Below are 25,798 nucleotides of genomic sequence, written 5' to 3'. Positions count from 1 at the left end.
CTAGGATATAAGCACCTCTTAGCAAGTTTTAAAGATGGTCTGTGGGAATGTAATTATCTGGGACAATTACTGTTCTGATATCGGAATAACCTGGTTTGTTCCATTACAACTCTCTTAAGTGTAATAGGCCCAGACCACAGTGACTGCTGCAGCCTTCCTGGCGTTCTCAGAGGCAGGCACCCTAATTCTGGTTTTCGCTGTAGCTCTGCAAGCCCCTTCTCACCTCATCTGTTTCCTCTTCCTGCTTTGGTTCATGCGTAGGAGTTCTCTGATGAACTCAGGTTTTCAGAAGGGTTACAATCACTTGTTTGTGCTGTCATTTCTACTGGCTTTCCTTTTCAGGTCATAGGTTTATAAAGATGTGATTTAAGTAGACAAATAAAGATACCCCCCCAGTTTCTGGGCGAACCTCAAATCCAATCCAGATATTGGGAGATTTCTCAATGAAGTGCCTAAGCTATGTATTTGGTAACTGAATTGACTGAATTGTTGGCTAACATTTTGGTTTTGTAAACAATCACTTATGTAGAGAGCTCTTATGAATCTCCCTGCATTTATTGAGATTCCTTCCTTTGGGCCACCAAAAGGAATTTTGGGGTATTGATAGGGATCCAGTCTTTCACAAAAGCCTTTAACAGATTTAAAAAAAACATTAGTATATATTTTAAAAAGTCACTATTAATCTAAGATAACATCACACTTAATAAAATTGAAACTAATTTCTTAGAATTTAATACTTATTCCACAACCCCCCCAGTGTGGAAAGATAAGTCCTTTACAGATACTTTATTCAAGTTAGGATCCCCTTGAGGACCATATATTGTTAATAGTTTATGTCCCTTGAGGCTCTTTACATCTTTAACTGAGGTCTACCTTTTCATGTCATTGACTTGTTGAAGAGACTAGATTTGTAGATAAACGAGACTATTTATTTAAATTTATTTAAGCATTAAGTTTTTAGGCACAACTACAACTAATAGATGTAAACAATGTACCCTAACCATCATCATACCTTCATATTAATCTAAAAATAAATAAATAAATAAAACTGAAAAAAAACCTCTTTTTCTTTTCTTTCTTTCTTTTTTTGAGACAGAGTCTCACTATGTTGCCCGTGATAGAGTGCTGTAGCATCACAGCTCACAGCAACCTCAAACTACTGGGCTTAAGCGATTCTATTGCCTTAGCCTCCCAGTAGGTGGGACTGCAGGCACCTGCCACAATGCTCAGCTATTTTTTGTTGCAGTTGTCATTGTTGTTTAGCTGGCCCAGGCTGGGTTCAAACCCACCAGCCCGGGTGTATGTGGCTGGTGCTGTAACCACTGTGCAAATACAAACCCATTAAATTTGTATTTAAACTTAAGAATCTTATTACATTTATTTAATTAAAAACATTTTCTTACACAGCAAAAATTAAAATTATATTCAAATTCCCCCCCCCTTTTTTTTTTTGAGACAGAGTCTCACTGTATCACCCTGGGTAGTCACAGCTCACAGCAACCTCCAACTCTTGGGCTTAAGCGATTCTCTTGCCTCTACCTCCCAAGTAGCTGGGACTACAGACATCTGCCACAACGCCTGGCTATTTTTTGTTGCAGTTGTCATCGTTGTTGTTTAGCTGGCCCGGGCTGGATTCGAACCCACCAGCCTCGGTGTTTGTGGCTGGCGCTGTAACCATTGTGCTACAGGCACTGAGCCACATTTTCCCATTTTAAAAAACAATCCTCTATATCCAGTTTGTTTAAGCCAGGATCCAACCCAGAACCACATACTACAAATGATCATTTTATTCTCTCAGTGTCTTTTAGTTGTCTGGAACAATTCCCTTTATTTATGTGAGTAACTTGTTGAAGAGACAGTTCTTAGTCCCTGCCCGAATGAGCCACTTTCTGGATTTGGTTTCTTTTATCCAGTATATAATAATAGCTGCTATTCACGTGTGACTATTAAACTTTTAAAACATAGCTAGTCTGAACTGAGATGTACTGTGAGTTTAAAATGTACACAAAAAAGTAAAATATTTCACTAATATTTTTGTATTATGTGTTCAAGCAATAATGTAGGTATTTTATGGGTTAAATAAATTGATAGTATAATTAATTTCACCGGTTTCTTTTTTTAGTGAAGCTACTAGGAAATTTTGTTCAGCTTCCATTATATTCTGTCAGATGCTACTGTTCTAACAGATTCTAAAGCGGAAAATTGCTACCTCCAAATGACTCCCTATCAGTACCCTGAGATGTAATAGAAAAAAGAACATCAGTAACCTAAAGTGTTCCTCGGCTTGACTTTATAACATTTAGTTGCTGTGTAGAAGCTAAATGATTTTCCATGGTAGAGCTAGCCTAGAGAGAGAGAATTTTAAGGCCTAACATCTTACAAGCATGGCATTGTCCAGTCGGGGAAGCAGCTGCTGGAGATTTTGAGTACCCCTGATCGCTGGGAGTGGGATAAATGTGCCCACAGATGCTAAATGCCGTCGTTAAGGCAGCACCGCTGATTTAAAAGCAGAAGAGTATCTTAGCCTATGAAAGTACATGCTTTCTTTATTTATTTATTTCTTCATTTATTTTAGTGTTGGAAAACCTTGGACAGACAATTATCCCCAATTGTGGATCACTGGAAAGTCAGCATGATTTTCAAATCCCGGAGTTTGTGAGTACCATTATTTTACCTTCAGTTTGTACTGATTTAGCTAAGAGATATTAGGGGAAAAGATTTTTTATGAATTCGTTTTTTCCAGTGTCTCTCCATCTGCCATCCATGCCGGGGCACTGACCATGTGCTCAAAGCTCTGGTGACTTGGGGGGAACAGGTTGCTGAGCCTCTTCTATGTAGGGCTTGTTCTTCTTACTGCTCATGTCATCACAAAGGGAAACTCACTCTGCAATCGAACGGCCATGTGTTTCCAAAACTCCTGCTTCATCTGTGCTACCATCGCTATCAGTTTCTGCAGTTAGGGTAGCAACTCTGGAAATGAGTCTTTATTGAGCGCCTGCAGGTGCACAGCCCAGTGCCAGTTCTTGCTGGTGGACACACTGGCTTTCCATTTCATTCTGGAGCTTTCAGTAATATAATCTACATGTATCTTGCAGGAGTAGAAATATTCTGTTGGTTGTTCTACCAAGAGGGGAACTAAATACTAAATTCTCCCACTAAATTAGAATCATTAAAGATTCTCCGTGGTTCCTGCCCTTAAGGAATTAAAAGTCTTATTAGATGTAACTGTGATTTTATTAATGCCTTGTTTTAGAGAAAATTAAACACATAGGATGCCTTGTGCAAAATGTCCTTACTAAATAGACTTTATGTTAGGCTCATTTGGAGATGGGGGATGGGAAGAGGGTTTTCTGGGACTCACATACCATATTATTGCAGCAGATGTGTAGAAAAATCATGCCGGGATCCACTTAGATTTACTGATTTTTGCCCTTGTTATAAATGGCCTATCTACTGCTTTAGGAATGCAAAATTCTTTCTTGGGTTATTTTCAAAGCCTGATTTACAGTTGCTACTCCAGTAATTGGCAGAACACAATTGTATTATTGGTAAAGACAAAAAAGCCCCACTCGTGGTGTGCTTTCTGTCTTCTCACTTACTCTTGGTGGATGGCCCACTCCGTTCAACCAAGAGGAAGGAAAACTAGACTGGGCTCTGGACTAAAAAGAGATGGCTCTTTACAGCTGTATCCATCGCGCCATTTTATTTCAGAGTGTGGGACTCCTGTGGTGCATTAGTGGATTGCCTGCTGTGAAAATCACCTGGCTGTAATAGAAAGACATAGTATTCAGTGCTTTCCTGTTAGAGTCAGTATAATTTTCAGTAAAAGGAACTTGTGAATGCCCATCACTATTCCTGCATCTGAAAGTAGCAAAGCAGTTTTGTGGTTTTTCTGATTTTTTGCTATTAGAGCCCAAAAGCAGAATTGGTGCAGACATTTCACATTTGAGCACGATACTGGTACCGACTCACAGAGCCACCCATTGTGTTTTTTTGTCTTACTTTTAACTTCTTTTGTTAAAAGCCACAGATCTTTCAGCAGCATAACTGATCTAAAAAGAGCTGAGTGCAGCAAGGTGTGGTGTGCCTTTCTACACATCTGGCGCAATTATATGGTATGTGAGTCCCAGAAAACCCTCTTCCCATCCCTCATCTCCAAATGAGCCTAATATAAAGTCTCTTTAGTAAGGACACTTGGCATAGGGCATCCTTTGTGCACACATACAGAGTTGACACCAATCCCTACACGAAAACAATATTTTCCTCAAGAACGGATTTTGGTACTGTGTATGTTAGGATGGAGATTAGCATGCCTCAGCAGTGTCTTTGCCACAAATGGTGCAGATTCACCGGTAATCTTCTTCCACCTTCAGCATTATGGAGTGCGGTGGCATCTCAGTTCACAGCAACCTCAAACTCTTGGGCTTAAGCGATTCTCTTGCCTCAGCCTCCCAAGGAGCTGGGACTATAGGCACCTGCCACAATGCCTGGCCATTTTTTGTTGCAGTTGTCATTGTTTAGCTGGCCTGGGACAGGCTCGAACCTGCCAGCCTCTGTGCACATGGCCGGCGCCGTAACCACTGGGCTGCAGGCGCCGAGCCGGCATTGACTTCTGACTGCTGCATTTTCATTTCAACCTTTGAAGACTGACTAGTCTAAACTAGAATGACCGGTGTGGAACTCAGGCTCACGGAATACATTTACTTTGTTAAGAGACCGTTTTTTAACAATGACTCTTGAGAATACCTGAGCTGGTATTCTCTGAAGCTACATCCCCATTTTTTTCCCTTGCTGTCATGCTTTAAGAATTATTAGACCGCATTGTTAGAGTTGAAAACTGTTCATGATTTCCCTTTATGTGTAGCTGATACCAGATTTCTCTGACCTGGCTATTATCTCTCTCTAGTTATGTGTTCATATCGCGTTCAGGACAGAATCTGTGATTTTTCTCGTGCTTTATAGATTTGCACACGTCTGATGCTCCTTCCATGCCACCTCTTTGTGGAGTGTGTAAATAGTTGCTTGTATTTTCTCCTGGGCATCACAGCAGCCGGGGCTCTCTTGGCTCCACAGTAAACATATTACCCAAACTGCTGTCTCCATGGTAAACAAACAGGAGACATGGAGGTGGTGCCTTGAGAATAGGATGCTTGAGGGAATCGGGCATTATATTTAAGGGTAGCCCATTTTGCAGGCAGAAGTTAACGGCAGCAGTGAAAACGGGTGGTTCCTGTTGTGTAGGCAGGAGGACTGGACAAATGCCAGGGCAAAACCAGGTGAGTTGATCCCAGCCACATTTTAAAATCAGAAATGGGAGTAACAATATAAACCTGGGAGCAAAAAGAACCCAAAAGTGAAAACAGAAGACTGGGAAGAAAAATAAAAGGAACAGAAAAAAAATCAGTATTCTGTTTTTTGGGGTTTTTTTTTTTTCCCCAATCTGGCATTTCATAAGGTCCAACTATAGTCTGCTGAGTGAAACTGAAATAAAGCAAAGCATAGTCCATGTTTACCCAGGTCTTATCCTCAAATAGTTCAGATTTTAGAAGGATCAAGAACCTAGTGTTTTTATACAACAGAGAGTATTTATACAGTTTGGCCAACAGGGAGAATAAAATGCTTATCATTATTAGTTCATTTCCTTCAGAGTTTGTTTTTCTTTCATTTGAAACAAGGTCTGAGAGAGCAGTGCTTGTTGAATAGCCTTGGCCACTGGCATTCCCAGCACATTGACGTTCGCCTTCCCCACTCAGGGGTCAGCTCTGCTGTGTCGTGTGCACACATCATGGGGACAGCAGCCCACCTTGTCCCGGGCAGCCTCTCGGGTGCCTTCTTCTAGGTTGCAGCAGAGCTTGTGCATTGATTACCTGTCACCTGTGCACCTGTGTGGTTCCGCTCCAGCTCCCCCCCTGCTTTGCAGACTGAGGAGAATGAGTTTAACCAGACTGTGTTGAATGGTAAGAGGTGAACAGAGATGTGGACATAGGGACCTGGATTTTTGCTACCTCAGAGCTTGTGAGACAAGGGGGTACATGTGGAAAGTAGAAGCTGTGACAGAGACCCACTCTGTGGATGTAAGGTGGGTGTGTGGGTGGAAGGGAAGGTGAAGGGTCCTGGCTAAATGCTGGCACTACAGAGAGTAACTTGGTGGTCTTGCTAGGTTGAAAAAACATCGCAATCCTGGATCAGTTTTTTATTTAAGCACAATAAATATCTGTCTTACAAACGGTTTTATTAACATTTTATCATGAACATTTTCCCTTGCTGGTTTTTTATTCTGTAACAGTATCTGTTCTACTATATCGAAGAATGTATTTCATGACATTGTAATTTTCAAAGCAGGTAAGGGGAAGCCAGTCAGGGCAATGGGGGCATAGCCAGATGCTCCAGAACTATAGCAATGGTGATGATTGTTTGAGACAGAAATGAGAATAAAGCATATACATCGTGATTCTGGGGACGGCAGTGGTCAAACCGAGTGCCAGAAACCCAAATATCCTTGTAGAGTTCATTCTTACACGTGGAGACTGTAGAAATAAGGCTGTGTGATTAGCGCTGAGGCGGTGTTTTAAGCCGTGGGGCTAGTCGAGAACAGTGTTGAGAGGGACGGAGTAAAAAGAGATGAGATGTTGGGCTGAGCCCTGGCACTACAGTGTTTCAGCTCCAGGAGGTGAGGAAGGATTAGCAGAGGGGGCTGTCATGGGAGGAAGAAAGGCCTGGAAGCCAGTTGAAGAAGGTATAAAGGGGGAAGGAGTGACCAGATGCTGCTGCTGCTGATGGTGGAGAGGGGACTCCTGGGTTCAGCATGAGGGAGACCAGGACAAGACAGGTCTCAGTTGAGTGGCTGAATCTAAAACCTTAGTAAGAAAGGATTCAAAAAAGAATGGGAGAAGAGGAATCAGGTACATGGATGTTAGATAACACTTTAAACATTTTTTTTTCCTGAATAAGAACACAAAGAAAGGCGAAGAGTATCTGTAAGAGGGGCTATTGAGGTGAAGAGAGTTTAGTTAGCTAATTAGATGACGGCAGAAATTACTGTTTGTAAGCTGGTAGGGACAGTCCAGTAGGGAGAGAAAATCTGGTGCAGGAGTGAGAAGGAAGCACTTCTGGAATGATGTCCTTGAGAGGATAAGAAGGGGATAGAATCTAGTATATAAGGGGGGGCCATAGCTGTAGGGATTGTTCATTTTTAGAAGTAGGAGGGAAGCCAGCTGATGGGGGCACAGGTGCAATAGATTTGCTAGTGGGAGATTGCCGAAGTTTTTTCTTGATTGCTTTCCATTTACCAGTGGAATGGGAAGTAAGGTCCTAGCTAAGATTGAGGAATGAAAAGCAGTGAAGAGATCTGAAGAGAAAGGAGGAGGGTTGAGACAGTCATCTGAAGGAGCAGATGTGCTGGGGAACGAGATGTGATGCCCGGGCAGCCGAGAGAGCTGCTCAGCGTTGGGGGCCACAGTGGCCGTGGGCTTTTCCCATTCAAGTCCAGCATGGGGAGCAGGTGGGGATTAGGAAAAGAGTTTTATTTTGCCAGTTTTGGGTTTTCTTCAGGTCATTTCAGCAAGGCAAGACGGGGTAAGAAAGTTATAGGATGTTTGCAGAAAGTAGAGTACCGTGGATGTGAGGGGTAGACCACAGGCTCCATGGGTAGAGACCCAAGTGGGTTTGGTACTTTCTAAAGTTGAAATATAAGACAGAGGGAATTAAAAAAACCAAGAGGTTGGCAGGTGAAGCATCAGTAATTTCTAAAATAATTGAGGGGGGAGTGACTGTAACTGGTGAAGATGGGGCCTGGGATTTGAGTATTGGAATGAGGGGCCCAGGGAGAATACAGCTGCAAGGACAGGGGCGTGGAAGAATGTCACGCCGGATATGGACATGCTGAGAAAGTCAGGGGTGGTATATAACATGCAGATATGGGGACATACTGAGAATTAAATCAGAGGGAGAGTATAACATGCAGATATGGGGACAGGCTGAGAATTAAGTCAGGGGTGGTGTATAACACGCAGATCTGGGGACAGGCCAAGAAGTCAGGGGTGGTGTATAACATGCAGATATGGTTACAGGCCGAGAATTAAGTCAGGGGTAGTGTATAACACGCAGATATGGGGACAGGCTGAGAATTAAGTCAGGGGTGGTGTATAACACGCAGATATGGGGACAGGCCGAGAATTAAGTCAGGGGTGGTGTATAACACGCAGATATGGGGACAGGCCGAGAATTAAGTCAGGGGTGGTGTATAACACGCAGATATGGGGATAGGCCGAGAATTAAGTCAGGGGTGGTGTATAACACGCAGATATGGGGATAGGCCGAGAATTAAGTCAGGGGTGGTGTATAACACGCAGATCTGGGGACAGGCCAAGAAGTCAGGGGTGGCGTATAACATGCAGATGTGGTTACAGGCCGAGAATTAAGTCAGGGGTAGTGTATAACACGCAGATATGGGGACAGGCTGAGAATTAAGTCAGGGGTGGTATATAACACGCAGATATGAGGACATGCCAAGAACTAAGTCAGCAGTAGTGTGTAACACGCAGATATGGACATGTCGAGAACCAAGCCATCATGTATTAGTGTATAACACGCAGATATGGACATGCCGCGAATTACGTCAGCCGTAGTGTACTGGAGAAGTAACAGCTAAGGCTGCTGTCTCCCCGGAGTGAGGACAGTAACTCAGGGTTCTGTAGCTGGCCTTTTAAGGAGACGAGCACAGAGGTAGGAGAGGAATCTGGAGAGTGGCGGGACCAAAGCCTTGCTCACATCAAGCAGATTTCTCATCCTAGGGCTACTGACATTTTGGGGCAGATTGCTCTCTGTTGTGGGAGGCTGTCCCTGGGGGTAGGATGTGTGGCACCTTCCCTGACTCCACCACTAGATGTCAATAGAACCTCCTCCCAGCAGTGACAGGCGGTTTCTCCAGACTTGGCCACATGTTCCCTGGGGGCAAAATTGCCCTCATTTGAGAACTGCTAAGTTAGAAAAATCGTTGATGTGTCCGGTGTCTGTAGATAATGTTTCTAGGGAGTATTGGGGATGCCCTGCTAATCCAATGGTTTATGAAAGAGCTAGAGAAAAGAAGATGGAAAAGACTGAGCTCTCCTATGGTGGTGGTGGTGGTGGTGGTGGTGGTGGTGTGTGTGTGTAGCGGGTTGACTGTGAAGGGCTGGGGAAAGAGAAGGCTTAACCAGGGGAGAATATGAGAGGCAGGGATGGTTTCCTTTCGTCAGATGGAGAGGCATGAACAAGTTTAAATGTTCATAAGAAGGATCCATTTCAGAGGAATGTGAATCTAGAGAAATGAGTGGCTTTGAAAAGGGCTGTGGAATGGCTTGCAGGGCACAGGAGGAGGGGTCAGTATAATAGAGGAGGAAGGGTCTCTCCAAGGTGCCGGAGGGGGGAGTTGATCCAGAGGTTTGTGGGTTTCATGGAAGTCGAGGGAATGCCAAGTGAAGATTGAAGAATCTTCAATTCTTAGAAGCTGAGAAGTGAACAGAACTGAGGGGTAAGAGTGGGCATTTTGAAGTAGCTGTGGAGAGTGGGAGAATGGGCTGACCAGAAAAATTTGGGAAAAGTTGTAGGATTCCTGGTCAGTAGTGAGGGCCTATGTGGGCTGATGATCCTGACTTTGTGAGCTGCCAGCTGCCCCCCTGTGAGGCTTTCTCAGACGCTGAAAAGGCACATAGCCGGCTTCAGCCAGACTTGGGGCTTTGTGGATGGGCACACTGGAGCGTAGAGCGTTGGCAACAGTGTCACTGAAGGTGAAGAGCTGTGTCCTGCAGCCTTGAAGAGGGAAGGAAAGGAAGAAGAGGGCCAGCCGACTGATTACAAAAAGTCCGGGGGGGCCTCTGAGGTCTTTGTGAAATAAGAAGGCGATGTAATTGTAATCAGAAAGAGGGAAGTTTAAGTGATGTTGGAAAGGGAATTTCTTCAGCGATGGCAGGGTCCAGAGTGGGACTGTGGTGTGAGCGCATGCAAGGGAGGTCACTGGTGGGGTGTAGTCAAGACATGGAGGGGCCAGACTGCACCAGCCCCGCCACATCTGTGATGTGGACGTCTTTCCAGTGTGATGGGAGACACACAGGGCAGGGGCGAATCCCAGTCAGGTCCAGATTTCCAGCACACCAAGAGCAGAAGCTGGGAAGTCAGAGATGATGGACTGTAGGAAACTCTGGGGTCAGACTCCACTTGCATGGACCTGAAAGGAATTTCTCCCAGGAACAGGGGGGAGTAATGGTCTGAAAGTTGACACCTGGAAAAAAAAAAAAAAGGAGCCCATCAGTCTTCCTTCCCTGCCTTGGGGTATGAACCCTGTGGCCTCAGAGCTGGCTGCCCACAGGTCTGCTGCCTTTTATTGCCAAGTTTTGTTTCCAAGCAGTTGGTTAGATTTTGTTTCAAAGTGTGTTCAAGGATACATTTTCATCCTTTTTTTTTCCCCCATGAAGTCCAGACATTTTTTCACTTTGATTATTCCTGAAGCAACTGAATCGGTGCTGGGGCTGTTAAAAATGTTTCAGTTTATTTTTATGGTCAATCCAAGGTCTTTCTTTCAGGCTTATCTCAGAAACCAGCTAAACTCCTAAGGTCTGCTCAAACTCCCAGGATCGTTAAGGTCAGAAAGCCTGGGAATAAGACAGGACCCTCCCGGCAAGCACTCCATTTCTGCACTTAGATTTATACGCTTTTGACCTCTGTAAACAGGGCGAGGTTAGAATTTTGCCTGTGCCTTGGGCACTAAGCTTTCCAAATCAGAAGAGAAAAGAAACTCCACCAAAAAAGGAAGTCAAACAAAGGAACATTAAGTTGGCAACAGGACTCTAAAAAAGGGAAATGAGATCAAAGATAGCTGGCTAGTTGGAATTGTGAAGTCGGCCCATTTGCTGTGGTAGGGGTTCTTATGAAATTTTTGTTGAAAGTCTTTTGTGCATTCAAGAACAAAAGGTGATAGAAAGTATATTTTGTCTGAATATGGAGAAATAGTTTTTGCCCTATGTTTGGGCGGCGCCTGTGGCTCAGCGGGTAGGGCGCCGGTCCCATATGCCGGAGGTGGCGGGTTCAAACCCAGCCCCGGCCAAATTAAAAAAAAAAAAAAAATAAGAGAAGATTCAAAAGCTAAATTCTTGGATTTCTTAGGAGGCGGGAGGATTGGTGTGAGCAGAAGGCAAGTAAAGATGTCATTTAGGAATTTCTTTCTGAGTCACTTCTTTAGAATGCAGAATGTATTTTCCCAGCAAAACAGTCGTAAATGGTGATTAAGCCAATAGGCCCAGCCAGCCATACCTGCTAACAGATAATTATTCTGTACTAATAATACTCTGGAATGCTCTAATCTTTTATTTTTTCCATTATTAACCTAAACACGTGAGAGTCAAACTAATGTCCTACATGAACTGAGACTTGTGAAAAACTCTTAGGATGATGAGAGAGAGGTTGGCTGGTTTTTGAGCTATGTCATATGATGAAGAAACAGGTGCCTGGCTCACAATGTATGGAAGTCAGGTTAAAAGTAGGAGATGACAGAGAAAACAGCTTACCACCTTCTGCATAACTTTATCTTTCCTACTAACAAAGAAGACTTTAGAAAAATTAAAATGGCGTAAGCCCTGGTGAGGGGTTATGAAACCCTCCAGCTACTCAAGAATATTTTAGAGAGGAATGTAATTGTTCTAAATGAGTTTAAATTTCCTGGTTAGAAAAATTATATATCCACAAAGGTATTAAGAGAGCTGTAGATTTGCTGGTAGAACCGCAGTACGTGGATCTTAAAAGGACCTGGGAACTGGGACAAGTGCCAGAACCTAAAGGGACAAATGTGACACTTTTCAAAAAGGGGCAAAGTGGGTAGAAGTTGAGCATAGACCGAATTCTAATAAATGGAGGTAGAGCTGGAGGAATATTACAGAATAAGATTTTTAAACAAATGGTTTGTGAATAGTTAGGGAAAAAAGGTCATTATAAAACGGCATGAATTCAGTAAAAATAAGTCATCCCAAGCTGAGCCTATTACTTTTTATTTTTTAACGGGGGTTTATCAGATCGATAGAACAGCCCTGGACATTTTTGTGTGATTTGATTTTATAAGGCGTGTGGGAAAAAATTACATTTAAATACAAAATGAAAAAACATGTGCCTGGTGAAAGTGTGCGTCTCTGGACAATTGATCTTATGCCTGCAAAGTAATGGACGGAAATCAATTTCTAGAGGAGACAAACATCAGTATGAATTAAAGTAAATTCCTGTCCCTAATTCATAAATATCAGCTGCTTAAGTAAAGAGCATAAGAGCAGAGGCTAAAGGCGGATATTGTGGATCACATGATATGGCAAGTTATTAGGCTAATGAAACTCAGTATCATATGACCATGTGATAATAATGTCAAAAAGTTGATGCTGGCCAGGCATGGTGGCTCACACCTGTAATCCCAGTATGTTAGGAGGCCGAGGCAGGAAGATCACTTGAGCCTAGGAGTTTGAGGTTGCTGTGAGCTATGATGATGCTTCTGTATTCCAGCCCAGGCAACAGAGTGAGACCCTGTCTCAAACACACACACACACACACACACAACAAAAGTTAATGCAAATCTAGGTTGCATTTACATCCATGTACCCAGAACAAAGAAAGTAGTGGGCTTCTCCTGCTCAGTTCTGGTAAAGCCACCTCCTGTCCTGAGTGGTCCCTTATAAGAGGGAGCACATTGAGAAGAACATGGTGGAGGATGCTGACACTTAGGTGGGAACATGACAACAAGATTTAAATACTTGGCAATAGAAATTGGTAAATAAAGTTGCAAAATGCAGCATTAAGACCCATGAATAGGAGGTGTACATAGGCTGATAGATTTCCTTTCAGTAGAAAGACATTGTTATAATTAAAATACCTAACACCTTGGAGGAGTGTAAATACAGACAGACTGAACAGAAAACAGCCTGGGCAGGAGACAAGGAAGGATTGAACCGGGACATGTCACTGTGGGGGTGGAAGGAAACACCAATTTTATATGTAGCAGGACTTGGTAATTGATGGAAAGTGGGAAATGAAGGGAAGGGGGCCTGTTTCAGTGAATATATATACGTCTGTCACCTCAGTGAGTTCTCTGTGTCTGTCACCTCAGTGAGTTATATGTGTCTGTCACCCCATGAGTTATATGTGGCTCATTGATTATCCAAATTGCTTCCAGTTTGTGTTTTTTCCTCATTTAACTTATTAGCACCAGCAGCAGCCAAATCACGTGATTGATTTAAATCTTTTTCTCCATATTATAGTGTTCATTCTAGATTTAGTTCACTATTTTCAGAAATCCTTGACTGAAAAATGCCTTGTGAATTCCTGTCCCGCAAAATATCACATTTGAAATTCACTGAGCTATCTTTTATCTGGGGAATGTCAAAATTAATTTGACAAAAACATGGGTGAGGAAAGCAGGGAGCCCTGGGCGTTCTGAACAAAGATGTGATATCAGTATTTACCATGGAACTCATTTGATTATAAGTCGTCTAGAAGCATAATCATAATAATGGGCAGGAAAGCCCTCAGAAGCAAAAGAATTGAGTTAAAGTTGAGAGTCTGCCGGCAAATAACCTCCCTGTGCCATGACCTAGAAAACAGCATGAATGTAAAAAGTTGTAATAAAAATTTAAAGAGAAAGAACTTGGTGGAAATTTACACGCAATATGAACTTACAGGATTTCTGGAAAATTGAAAAGGGGAGACAAGTGGGGTTTCCGCTGCAGCCATCCCGCCCATATTTTGAACTGTTAATTAATTTGGAAGACTGTTGGGCTTTGGAAAGATGATTTGAAATCCTTTCTTTCTGAACTCTCATTAGTTAACTGTAGTTTTACTTATTTCAACAAATGATAATACAAAGTCTTTACCATAAGTCTCAAATGCATTCCTTAAGTCTCTCTGGTAAGAAACTGTGAACAGCTTTTACTGGTAAATCTCTAATGGCTCCTTCAAAAGGAAAATGCATTTACAGCTCCTTCTCCCAAGTCACTTTTTGAAATGCAAATTCACGTGACTGGACAGATTGTAATAACTACCAAAGAGTGTCTTCATTAATTATAATGGGCAAACCAATAATATAGACCTTTATGATGCTAGCATGTATCAGAATGTATCAAACCAGGACCATACTGTAGTTGGAATAAAATTTGATTGCTAAGTCAAATTCCCTAAAATAAAAAACAGGTAATGAAAACTCTGAGAGATCCTTCAACAGTTCTAATGGATTCATCACCACTTTGTGCACTTTCTTCAACCTTGCAGTGATTTTAAGAAGTAAATAAACTGTCTTGTGAAATATGAAGTAAGAGGTTGAAAAGAGAGAGGCGAAATGACATAAAGTACTTCTAAGATCTTGAGAAGTGTTTCCACGTCTTATTTTTGATTTTGCTTTTTTGTGGGTGAAAGTCATTCTGAAAGTCCTCCTAGGAAGCCGGACATAAGATGGACCTCCAGGGAATCGGAAGTCCTTTCTTCCTGTGTGGCTCTGCTCTCAGGCCTGTATGGACAAGTCACTTTTTCCCTTTTAGGAACTCAGTTTCCTCATGTAAAAAACAGAAAAATCAGCAGTAGATTTCCTCACCAGAGTGTTGTTCAGTGACTGTACAGTGATTGAGAAACGTTTTAGCTGTCTTAAAAGCACAGTCATAAAATTATAATGTAGCGAGCAGCCTTATCCAACATTTATGGATGCTTATAGTGTCTCCTGACACCGCAGGTGGAGGGCCCACCAGCACTGCAATGGCTACAGTCCTACACTGCTCAACCCAGCCATACCCCATCGCATTCCCTTTCAAATAAAATCAAGACCGTCTTGGTATCAGGAATTGGTTCTGTTCCTAGAAGAGTGGGCCAGAGCCTTGGGGATGTGTTGCCTGAGAATGTTCTCTTGGACCACGCTGCCCTAGTGTTGCTTTGTTTCTTTGACTCACAAGGCCAGTCTCTTCAGCCTAACATTTCTACATTCCACATGATCTTTTCAACTTCATCTCCTCCCACTCCGCAAGATCAATTCTGCGCTTGACTGGACACACCTCAGTCGTTTCCACATTCTTGATTTGTTTATGCAGTGCTATTTGGACACCGTCCTGTAAGATATCCATGGTGACGGGGTTACGTATGAGGCTTGCTAGGCCGTAGTACTCACTCACCCAATTAAATGCTAATCTAGGAGTTGCTGTGAAGGTATTTTGTAGATGTGGTTAACATTAATCATCAGTTGAGTTTAAGTAAAGGAGATTGTTCTCCATGATCTGGTCTCATCCAACCAGGAGGCAGATAGTTTTATTTAATGGGGTACAAGGTAGCCATTGAATGGAATGTACTCCTGAGTTTTCTAAGCCATCTGCAATGGCCTGAGTCTGTAACAACTTAATTACAGAACTTGAATAGAATGGTTATATTCAGTACTTTGACTTGAATATGATGCCTCAAGTCAATTCAAGAAGTATCTTTTGGCTTATTTTCCTAGGTATTATAGTTCAAAACAAAAACCAGTTTTTTCCCTTTAGTATTGTATTCCAATTAAGATGATAGTATATGTACAAAAAAATGCATGAAATGATATATATTGTGCATGTATTATGTCGTACGATTGCAATTTATATTATAGGATGCAAAATTAAGAACCAAAGTGAATGGTATAGAATAGCAGTTCTAAACTTTTTATATTCTTACATTGTACAAGTTTAATTAAATATAGATCCCAAAGATCGCTTTTTAAACATGTGGGTATATCTGTTGATATTTATAAAAGTAGAACTTAAAACAGAGAAATTTAAAAAATATTTGTTAGTTTCTTTAAGCAATACCAATAATAAAACAATACACATAAACCTAAATGAGATATTTGTATATAGAATAACTTTTCTAAAAAAAATAAATAGCACAGAGAATGGCATTATTTTATACATTTTGTAGATCTCTTTAAGAGAAGACAGCTGGATTCTTATATCTACTTCTGCGGCTAAGAATTCAGTATGTTGTTTTGATTGAAGTATATGAAGCTCATCCAGCCTTAGATATGTAGGGAGGAGTGTTTTGAAGCTTTTTCAGGTAACTGGGGGGGATTCTTTGATTTTACATTAAAACTTCACAAGTGGTAGTTTCTTAAAGGTTAATGAATTTTTTTAAACTTGTCTTGCATTTTGAATGGATCTTTACCCAAGCATGATTTTTACCACCATACACAGGTCAGTTGGAAGATACTAGTTCACTGAATTAAGTAGACCTTACAAATCTTTACTCATTTTATGATGCAATATGAAAAAAGATCACATTAGTTAACTAACACTACTTTTAGTCTCAACAGAAAAGTCATTGACTATGGGGAAGCCCCTGTCAAGTTCACAGTTGTCCTAAATTCTAATACTTGGTTGAAAACTCAAATTTTATTATTAAAAATTAATAGCGACAATTGTCCTTGAAATGACAGTTTTACTTGGATTCTCAGGAAAGATTCTGCCAGATACTCTAGTCTGTATAACTGTAATTTTTATCAGTCGTTTGTTGAGTAAAAATGGTGTTCTGTGTGCTGGGGGCATTTCAGCCCAGAGCTCAGTCTGTCGCCATACTTGGATGTCCAACCGAAGTGCTTTGTGGATACTTCCGTTTCTTCCATTAAAAAAAAAAAAAAGTGCCCTTACAGCTCAAGATTTAGCAAAGTTAGTAATTGTTATCGCTCCATTGAGAACATTCTTAAGTGAAATGACTTTCCCCCCCACTGTATGTGATGATGAAAAAACGACGACTAGCCCAGTTTGGTGCCACCGCTGGGTTGTGCAAAGGTGCTGGAAGTCTTACCCACTGTGGCTTTTGCACCATCATTGCAGATGTTAACACAGTTAGAAAGGCAACATCATCTTAGTATTATATTATAAAAATGATCTTGACCTTGCAACACCCCCTCCAAGGGTCAGAAATCCCCAGAGCACACCTCCATCAGCCACAGATGGTGGTACAGTGAGGAGCAGGGGACATGTGCCCACACTGGTAGGAAGGCTCCCAGGGGAGGAGCTGGCTTTACCTTGAAGAAGAAGTAAGATTTAGATAGGTGGGAAGGAGAGGGAGGGAATCCCAGGAGTGAGCAAACAAGAGGCAGGATGGCTCATGACACCATTAAAACACTGATGAGAAAGGTTGGGTTGGAGGGTTAGGAATGAGGCATAACCGTTTATGAAATGTGGCACAATCAGATGATGTGGTGCCTTGAATACCCCTCTGAAAAGTCTAAGCTTTCCCCTCCGAGGTCACTGGGAGAAACTAAAGCTTTCCGAGCCCTTCTGTACCTTGCTGAGCTTGTTGGTTTAGGAGAACCGATCGGCTGGCAGTGTGTAAGGGGAACTGGCGAGCAGAGTCCGCAAGGAGGCCAGTGAGTCGCTGCTTGTCATCTCCCGGATAAGTGTTAAGAGCACAGACGAGAGTGATGGCAATAGATGCCCAGAGGGAGGTGGAGGTTAGTTGCCTCCGAGGTAGATCTGATACGAGAACTCAAAGGTCACAATTATAACAGGGAACTTACCCAACAAATGCAGTTAGTGTAACCTAATTCTTTGTACGGTCAATGAATACCAAACAGTAAAAAAAAATGTGATACAAATGATAATAAAAAAAGTCAAAGGTTACCTGAGTATTATATTTGATAACTCCAGTTCCTTGCCAAGGACATTATCTGTTAGGGAAATGGACAAAAATCAGATGTTTCTGTATCAAGTACCACATGAGACTTTGTCTTGAAAAAAATCAGAATGCTCCCTTTTTCCTTATGGTAACAGAACCACGTTGTCCAGCACATGTCCTTTCTGCCCGTTTTCCTGTTAAGGTCACAATAATTACAATTATCCAACGATTAGATATTTTCTTCTTCCTACATTCTGTGGCCCCGATTCTCTATTTATAATACATTAATCTTATTGTATCCATTCTGCTTGACATCCATTGTCATAGTCTTTCTTTTGAAAGAGGTTGGGGGAGGGGTAGAATGCAATTTAATGATAATATTAATAGCTCTTAACATATTTTATTCTTTTGAGGTATGGGGCCCTCTATTTTTATCACATTTTACTCTGAACCTAATGAAAGCTAAAAAGCCTCTGACATCCAAAACCAAAGCACTAACACTTCATTTCAAATAAATTCAACAAATTCAGTTAATCTGGCTGCCCAATTCAAAGCAGGCTAGAAGCAGAAAATTATGGGGTATTTACCTTTTTAAAACTGGTAAATTGATAAATAAGTGATCCCTGACAATCTGAGCAATGGCAGAGGAAAAGCGAAATGCACATCGAAGTTCCCAATGATTATAAGTCGCGTTAACACACCCGAACAGCTAGGAATCCGTAAAGAACGGCTGCCTGTTAAGATAGCACACCAGCAGCTCACATTTGTTGAGCTTTTCCTGTGTTCTAGGCTCTGTTACTATCCCCTTGCAGGATCATCTCACTCAATCTTCACAACAATCCTTTCTTTTTATGACTTCCCGCCTTTTTACAAATTTAATTGTTTTTTAGAGACAGAGTCTTACTCTGTTAAACAGGCTGGAATGCAATTGTGTGACCATAACTTACTGCAGCCTTGAACTCCCAGGCTTAAGTGATCTTTCAGATTCATCTGAAGATCTTCCAGAGTAGCTGGAACTATAGGTATGCACCACCACCCCTGGCTAATTTAAAAAAAGGTGTTTTAGAGATGGAGTCTCACTATGTTGCCCAGGCTGGTCTCTCTAAAGCAATCCTTCTACCTTGGCCTCCCAAAGTGCTGAGCCACCATGCCTGGACACGTAGATTGAACTTTCGAGAAATGAAGCATGAACATAGAGGTAGATGGCCAGATGTATGTGGCGCAGTTGAGATTTGAACCCATCTCTGCCAATTACCAACATCTGTGTGCTTTATTCTCATTTTGGACTCCCTTCATTTTTACCTCCTAAATAATAATAGTTTATGTTCACTGTCCTCTCTTAAGATATCAAAAAATACTATGTTACATTTAAGAAAATTTTAAGTACAGAAAGGCTAAAGTCATGGGTGGCACCTGTGGCTCAGTAAGTAGGGCGCCAGCCCCATATACCAAGGGTGGCAGGTTTGAACTCGGCCCTGGCCAAACTGCAACAAAAAAATAGCTGGGCGTTGTGGCGGGCACCTGTAGTCCCAGGTGTTCAGAAGGTTGATGCAAGAGAATCGCCTAAGCCCAGGAATTGGAGGTTGCTGTGAGCTGTGATGCCACAGCACTCTACTGAGGGCGACATAGTGAGACTCTGTCTGAAAAAAAAGTCCCCTTTTTGGTTAGTATGAAGTTTAATTATCTGAAAATTCATTTCTGTGGAGTACTTTTTTTCTTGAAAATTTCCAATAATTGGTGGGAGGAGGGTTTTATAAGACTTTATTTATTATCTGTAGTCAGTTTAACACATTTTTGCATTGTTTTAATGAGACATTTGGATTTTTTGTCATGTTTTGGGAACATTTGTGCATCCCATTTTTATGCCACAAGGAACAGCCATTCTTGTAAATGGCTTTTTGAGTTAAAGGAGGAAAAGTAATATCTGTATAAAACATTAACCACTGATAGGAACTGTCATAATCCTCTGCTTTGGGTGCTGGGTACTCTGATTGGTTTTTTCTTCTAGCTTTGAATGAGGCTGCCCACATTGACTCCCATCACGGTCCTCCAAGAAGATGATGGCCAAGGGGTACAGGGAGCATAACAGATTGACAAGGGAGTTATAGATGGTGACAGTCCTCTTGTGCAGCTGAAAAACTAAAAATAACTCAGGGCAGTTTTAAGACTGGAAGTGGAAACCTCCTGTGAAAGATGAGGAGTTCACCAAAGAAATCACACCAGGAAAACCCTTAGATGAGCATCAAACATGTGTCACCATGGGAGTGACGGATTGTAACATAAGGGAGTCCGGAGAAGAATTATTATACGGAAACTCAGTAAAGAACCTGAGACTAGCTGACCTGGTTATACCATCAGCCCCTACACCTTCAGCTCACCAGTTTCAACAGCTGTAGAATGGAATTCCCTTTCCTGTTCATTCTCAGGTTATAGTCATCTCTGAGATTGGCTCTTTATAAAGTATATGATTTCAGGGGCTACTAGCTTGCATCACCTGTACCACAGGTAACTAAGAAAGCGGGGGCAGCTCACAGTGGAGAGTTGGTGAATGGGAAGTATTTTTGAGGTATAACCAGCTGGGTTTTCTAAGAACAAAAAAAAATAGAAAGCTAAGGGCAAATGAAATATGGCCAATTAAAAGGAACAAGAAGGTTGTTGGAGGGGACTGTGTGGTTTGGAAGTCAAGCTAACATTATTGTTCTTTAAGATGAAGGCTGTTAATGTTGTAAGTAGAATATTATGACAGCCCACCCACTAAAAGAAGTCATGGAGAATCGGTTGTAACAATATTATTCCAACTGATTCCAGAATATAGCTTGGTAGCTATTTCCTCAAAAGTCTAGAAATGTAATTTAGGACAACTGTCTTGCTAGGTGGAAAACCTACAGAACCTTCTTCCTCAGGAGATGGTGCAGACTGGATGTCCTTGTACATTCAGTAAAGTTCTATGTAAATGACGGATATTACGTTCATAACGGCTATTAAAGCAAAGCAAGACTCCTGTGGGTATTAACACCGTAAGAGGGTGGCCTCTGGGAGGATAATCATTTCCTCTCACAAATGTTCTATTTACCGCTTGTCTTGTATTCTTACATTTGTCACTTTTTCTTTCCTAACATTTTATCAGGGATACCTTACAGTTTAATTTCATACTTCTTTTACCATTGCTACTATGGATGATGGCTTCTTCTAGAAAAGGAAAGTATAAAAATAACCACAATAGGCACTTTCACATTTTTCCTTTTCATTGTTTGACTTTTCTTCACAATTCCCTTGTTTTCTCCAGATCACTTTTAAGAGAGGCTGAACTGGGATTTGAAAAAGGTGGAAAGTCTGTGGGAAAACAGGAAGCAAAAACATTAAACAAAAAAGAAAGAAAAAAAAATCATGCTAATGAAAATCCCAGTGACAACTCTTGGAGTGTAAGAAAAAGATTCAGTAAGAATCCACTGCCCCCTGAGAAGGCTTAGAAACATCATCTTTTAGCCATAGAAAGCTTATTACCTCCCCTTGTGAGTTAACGCCTTTTAAGGGAGTTTTATTTTAAGTATGTATTCTTTCAAAGTTCTATTTTCTCTACCCTATTTCAGAAATTTTAAGACTATTTAAAATTATATGAGAACTCTGTTTACTGGAGTACTGCTTCCTTGGCATGAACTGGAGAGAAATATTTAATAATAATTATGCTGGAGGCATTGTGCCTTCTTTCTCATCAAGCATCTAAAATGTGATGTTCTAATAATAGAGCTCTGGAGTTTATTTTAACTCAGGCAAAGGGAAACAAAGGCAAAATGCATGTATCAAATTAGAAGGCCATTGGCATTGAACATTCTCTCGTGTGTGTAACAACAACAAGATGTTTTCATGGCACAATCTAATGATATTTATAACTGAACTATGTCTGTCCCTGATGAGAATGACTGAAAATAACAAATTCAGCTATTTATATAGTTTACTACTGTAAATTAGCATGACTCTGTTTTAAGGATTTGTACATCGATTTTAACTTGCAGCAGAAATCATTTATAAACCAAATAAGTAATAGGTTCTAAATCTAAAGACATGTGAGTCAGAATACATAATTGGTATTTGGTAGTTATGCAGGTGGGGTGTAAACTGTAATGGAAAGTCGGTCAACATTCTAAAGGTAGCCTGCCACATTCCAGTTAGATGTCCACATTGCAAAAAACATGTCAACATCGCTGAGCCCAAGGCTGGCTGGCAGTGCCCGGGAATGTTTCTCCCTTTTCCTTTTGGGACTTATCTGGTAAAAGTGAACACTAAGGTCACCATATACATCATTCTCTATTGTCTTTTTTTATGACCACAACCCCAGAGATACTTGCTAATTCCAGGAGCAGCTTCCCCTTCTAATAGTATCTTAACCAGCAACACATTCTGCCTGTTCAGATGGATACTACAGAGACCACAGTGGATATAAATGCCACCATTTTTGCATTTAAATTGCTTGGTGAATGTACCATCTGGGGATATGTCAGGACTCTCTCCCAACCAGCCCACCACATCTCACTTTGAGTGCTTACCCATGGAAAGGTAATCAGGGCACTCTTCCACTTAGCAATCTTCTCTTTGTAGACAGGCGTTCCAGAACGAACCACATGGAATTCTATGGGTCTATGGGATGGGGAATCTGTAACCTTAAAGCCACATGTGGCCCTCCAGATCACCAAGTGCAGCCCTTGCCCTAATCCAAACTTCACAGAACAAATCCTTTTAATAAAATTCAGATTCAGCTGTTCAGCTGTACTCAAGGATCCAGAAGGCCGTGTGTGGCCCTAAGGCTGTAGGTTCCCACCCCTCATCCCATTTATGTGTGATTTTTGGGATTTCATCAGTAAAACCCAAGAGAACCTAACTGAAAATGCTTAAATAATTAGATTTAATTAATAATTAGATTTAATTAACCAAAAAGCAGTCATTTATTTGAGCGTACCCATAACAGTGTTAGAGCTCTCTAGTTAAAAGGTACAAATGAAAAGAAAAAACAAAACAAAACAAGATAAATACTTTGAGTGCCAGATTGGGAAAAGTGGAAAGATAGTGAGAGAAGAACAAAGCATCCTCATACTGCGACAGTGGATATGTTGTTTTGTAAATATTTTGGATGACAGTCTAGCAACCTATGTATCAAAAGCTTTTAAAAGGCTACGCCCCTTAAAATCTGCTTCCAGAATTTAGCCTAAAGAATTAGTAATTGAACATGTGCACAGATTCACATGTAGGAGGATGCTCATTGCAACAGTGTTTATAAAAGCAGAAAATTGGAAACAACTTCTGTGTTCATTAACGGAAGAACTATTTCACTAAATTATGTTGCAGCTATTAAACATGATGCAGACAGAGCTAAAGTATAAAAAATGTGCCTGTGGCTCAGTCGGTAAGGCGCCGGCCCCATATGCTGAGGGTGGCGGGTTCAAACCCGGCCCCCGCCAAACTGCAACCAAAAAATAGGCGTTGTGGCGGGCACCTGTAGTCCCAGCTGCTCGGGAGGCTGAGGCAAGAGAATCGCTTAAGCCCAGGAGTTGGAGGTTGCTGTGAGCCGTGTGATGCCACGGCACTCTACCGAGGGCCATAAAGTGAGACTCTGTCTCTACAAAAAAAAAAAAAAAAAAAAAAGTGGTATCATTTTGGTACGTGTATTTCTGGCCCCGGTCCGTGGCCTATGTTGGGAATTGGGCTGCACCGCAGCAGATGAGTGGCAGAGAGAGCAAAGCTTCATCTTCCCTTAAAGCTGCTCCTACAGCATCACTGCCAGAGCTCTGCCTCCTGTCGGATCTCCTACCTCTGCAGCCTCCCCACACTCCTGTGCCCACAAGTCCATGGCAAAATTTTCTTCCATGAAAGCTGGAGCCCAGAAGGTTGGGGGCTGCTGAAGCACATGTGTGTGCTCACAGGCACGAAGGTACATGTAAGCCTGAAAGGATAGATTTCAACATTTTAACAGATGGGGATCACGTATGATGTTTATCGTTTCCTTTATACTCTTCTGTATTTTCAGAATTGTTTTGTATTGAGCATGTATTAACTTTTACCAGCATGGAAAGAAAGCTGCTTTTGTTCTAAGAAGAAAGTAAACCTTAGTTCCTGCTATGTGTGAAGGCTCAGCAGAGAACTCAAGGAGAGCAAGAACTGGCCGGTGGCCTTTAGAAGTTGCAGTGTGGTGAACAGCAGGGAAGGAGAGGATGTGATTTGTACAGAAATCATTCTGGGTTACTCCCGAGTACATTTTGATGGTCATAGAGCAGCGGTTCTCAGCCTGTGGGTCGCAACCCCTTTGGGGGTCGAACGACCCTGTCCGCTTTCACAGAGGTCTCCTAAGGCCATCGGAAAACACATATTTCGGATGGTCTTAGGAACCAAGACACCGCTCCTCCTGTGGGGGTCACCACACCATGAGGAACTGTATTAAAGGGTCACAGCATTAGGAAGGTTGAGAACCACTGTCGTAGAGTCACCACCAGGGATGGTCTTGGAACATCTGACACACTCGACTCTAAAACAGACTCAGAGTCCTCACTTCAGAATATATCCTAGTCCTTGAATTGGGCTCCTTTTCTACACATTCCTGAACGCCTGGTCGGCTCAAAACCCGCTGGCGCTGACTTCCTGCGGCTCCCCTGGGTGTTCTTATCCCACCACTAAGATGTTCCTTCCGCCCCCGCCCAGTGCTGGTCTCTCTACCTTAGTGTTCAGCCTTCCACACCTGTGGTTCTTGGCCCCTTATTGACTGTAGTCTTGGCAATTTTCTTAGCACTTTGTAATTTTCATTTTGTCCTGACAAAAGGAATAAAATTTGACCTGGTTTCTTCTGTCACATCTATCTCATTTCTACACAATTGTGTGAGGGAGGTGGCAAGTTCCACTTACTATTAAGCCTTGAATCTGATGCCTGAGCTCTGCTGCAGTTAGGAAAAATGCTTACAAATATATGTCATACGTAACTACATAGCAGGTAAATAAAATGTCATTATGTCTCAGGTTTTGTGAGATTCACATATGGGCATGAAGTCTTTTGTTTCCCTAGAACTTGCTTCATCCTTCATGAATTCAGGATTTACTGAAAAGTAGAAGATCTTGTATTTTCATTTTAGTTCTGTATTATGGTGAAAGTTTGTCTTCCCCCTCACCCACCCCCAACTTGTTCTTTTTGGAATTAATTACTTTGTCTCACTAGTCTTAAAGAGTGCCACATATTTCATCCGTGTTTGCATATCACTTGTACCTCAAATTATGTGAGTGTTTTGGTATTGTTTCTTTTCTTTCTTCTTTCTTTTTTTATTTTTTTGAGATAGAGTCTCAGTCTGTGCTAGAGTGCTCTGGAGTCAGAGCTCACAGCAACCTCAAACTCCTGGGCTCAAGCACAAACTCTTGCTTCAGCCTCCCAAGTAGCTACCTCTACAGGCGTCTACAGGCGTTTTCTAACATGCCTAGCTCATTTTTTTATTTTTCGTAGAGACAGGATCTCCCTCTCTCTCAGGGGGTCTCAAACTCCTGAGCTCAAGCAATCCACCGACCTGCTGAGTGCTAGGATTACAGGTGTGAGCCACCAAGCCCAACCAATACTGTTTACTTTTCATATGAAATCCCTCAGCTGTTATATAATGAACGTATCTTGTATTCTACTCTCCAGTCTCATAGTAAATGACATCCGTATCAGGGCAAGAAGAGGCTATTTGAATATTCAAATACTATCAGACAATATCATTTTCTGTGCAAGGCAAGTTTCAAACATCCTTACATGTACTCAAGAGTTTGAGTAAAGATCCCAATCAGACTGCTTCTTATCTGGATGGTAGACAAATAGGTTTAGATTCATTCAGTATTTTTAAAAGGAGAGCTGATTCCTCTGGAAGTGAACTGACACGTGGTTACAGTCAGTGTTGTTGGAGGACCTGGTAGTGGACGCTTGGGTAGTGTGAGATTGGAAACATAAGCAGCCAAGTACTTTATATGCTCGCAAAGTACTGGTGGCAGCGGTCCCAGTAGAGTGCAGGTCAGCAAGGTGGGCTGCTCAGCTACTGCCGACCAGAGCATCACACACGGGAAGACTCAGGCAGCCATTTCTTCAGGCCCCATTCTGCCCCTGCCCCCTTCTTTGTCTGCCTAGAAAACGGACCTCACCATTGTGACATCTCCTCTTCATGAGACT

The 25,798-nt window shown here is 41.8% G+C and overlaps 1 protein-coding gene across 1 annotated transcript in view; it reads left to right on the top strand.

The window, feature by feature from the left end:
- The window catches only part of ANO6 (anoctamin 6), a 187,865-nt gene that overhangs the window by 79,192 nt on the left and 82,875 nt on the right, over positions 1–25,798 (top strand). Inside the window, exon 2 of the mRNA XM_053556715.1 lies at positions 2,576–2,655. Within this exon, the coding sequence (XP_053412690.1) occupies positions 2,576–2,655 (80 nt within the window). The remainder of the gene's footprint in view (positions 1–2,575; positions 2,656–25,798) is intronic.

The sequence above is a fragment of the Nycticebus coucang genome, chromosome 12, assembly GCF_027406575.1.
Source record: "Nycticebus coucang isolate mNycCou1 chromosome 12, mNycCou1.pri, whole genome shotgun sequence".
In the NCBI taxonomy this organism is placed as follows: Eukaryota; Metazoa; Chordata; class Mammalia; order Primates; family Lorisidae; genus Nycticebus; species Nycticebus coucang.
The sequence above is the reverse complement of the archived record's forward strand: the minus strand, read 5'-3'. Positions and strand labels throughout refer to the sequence as shown.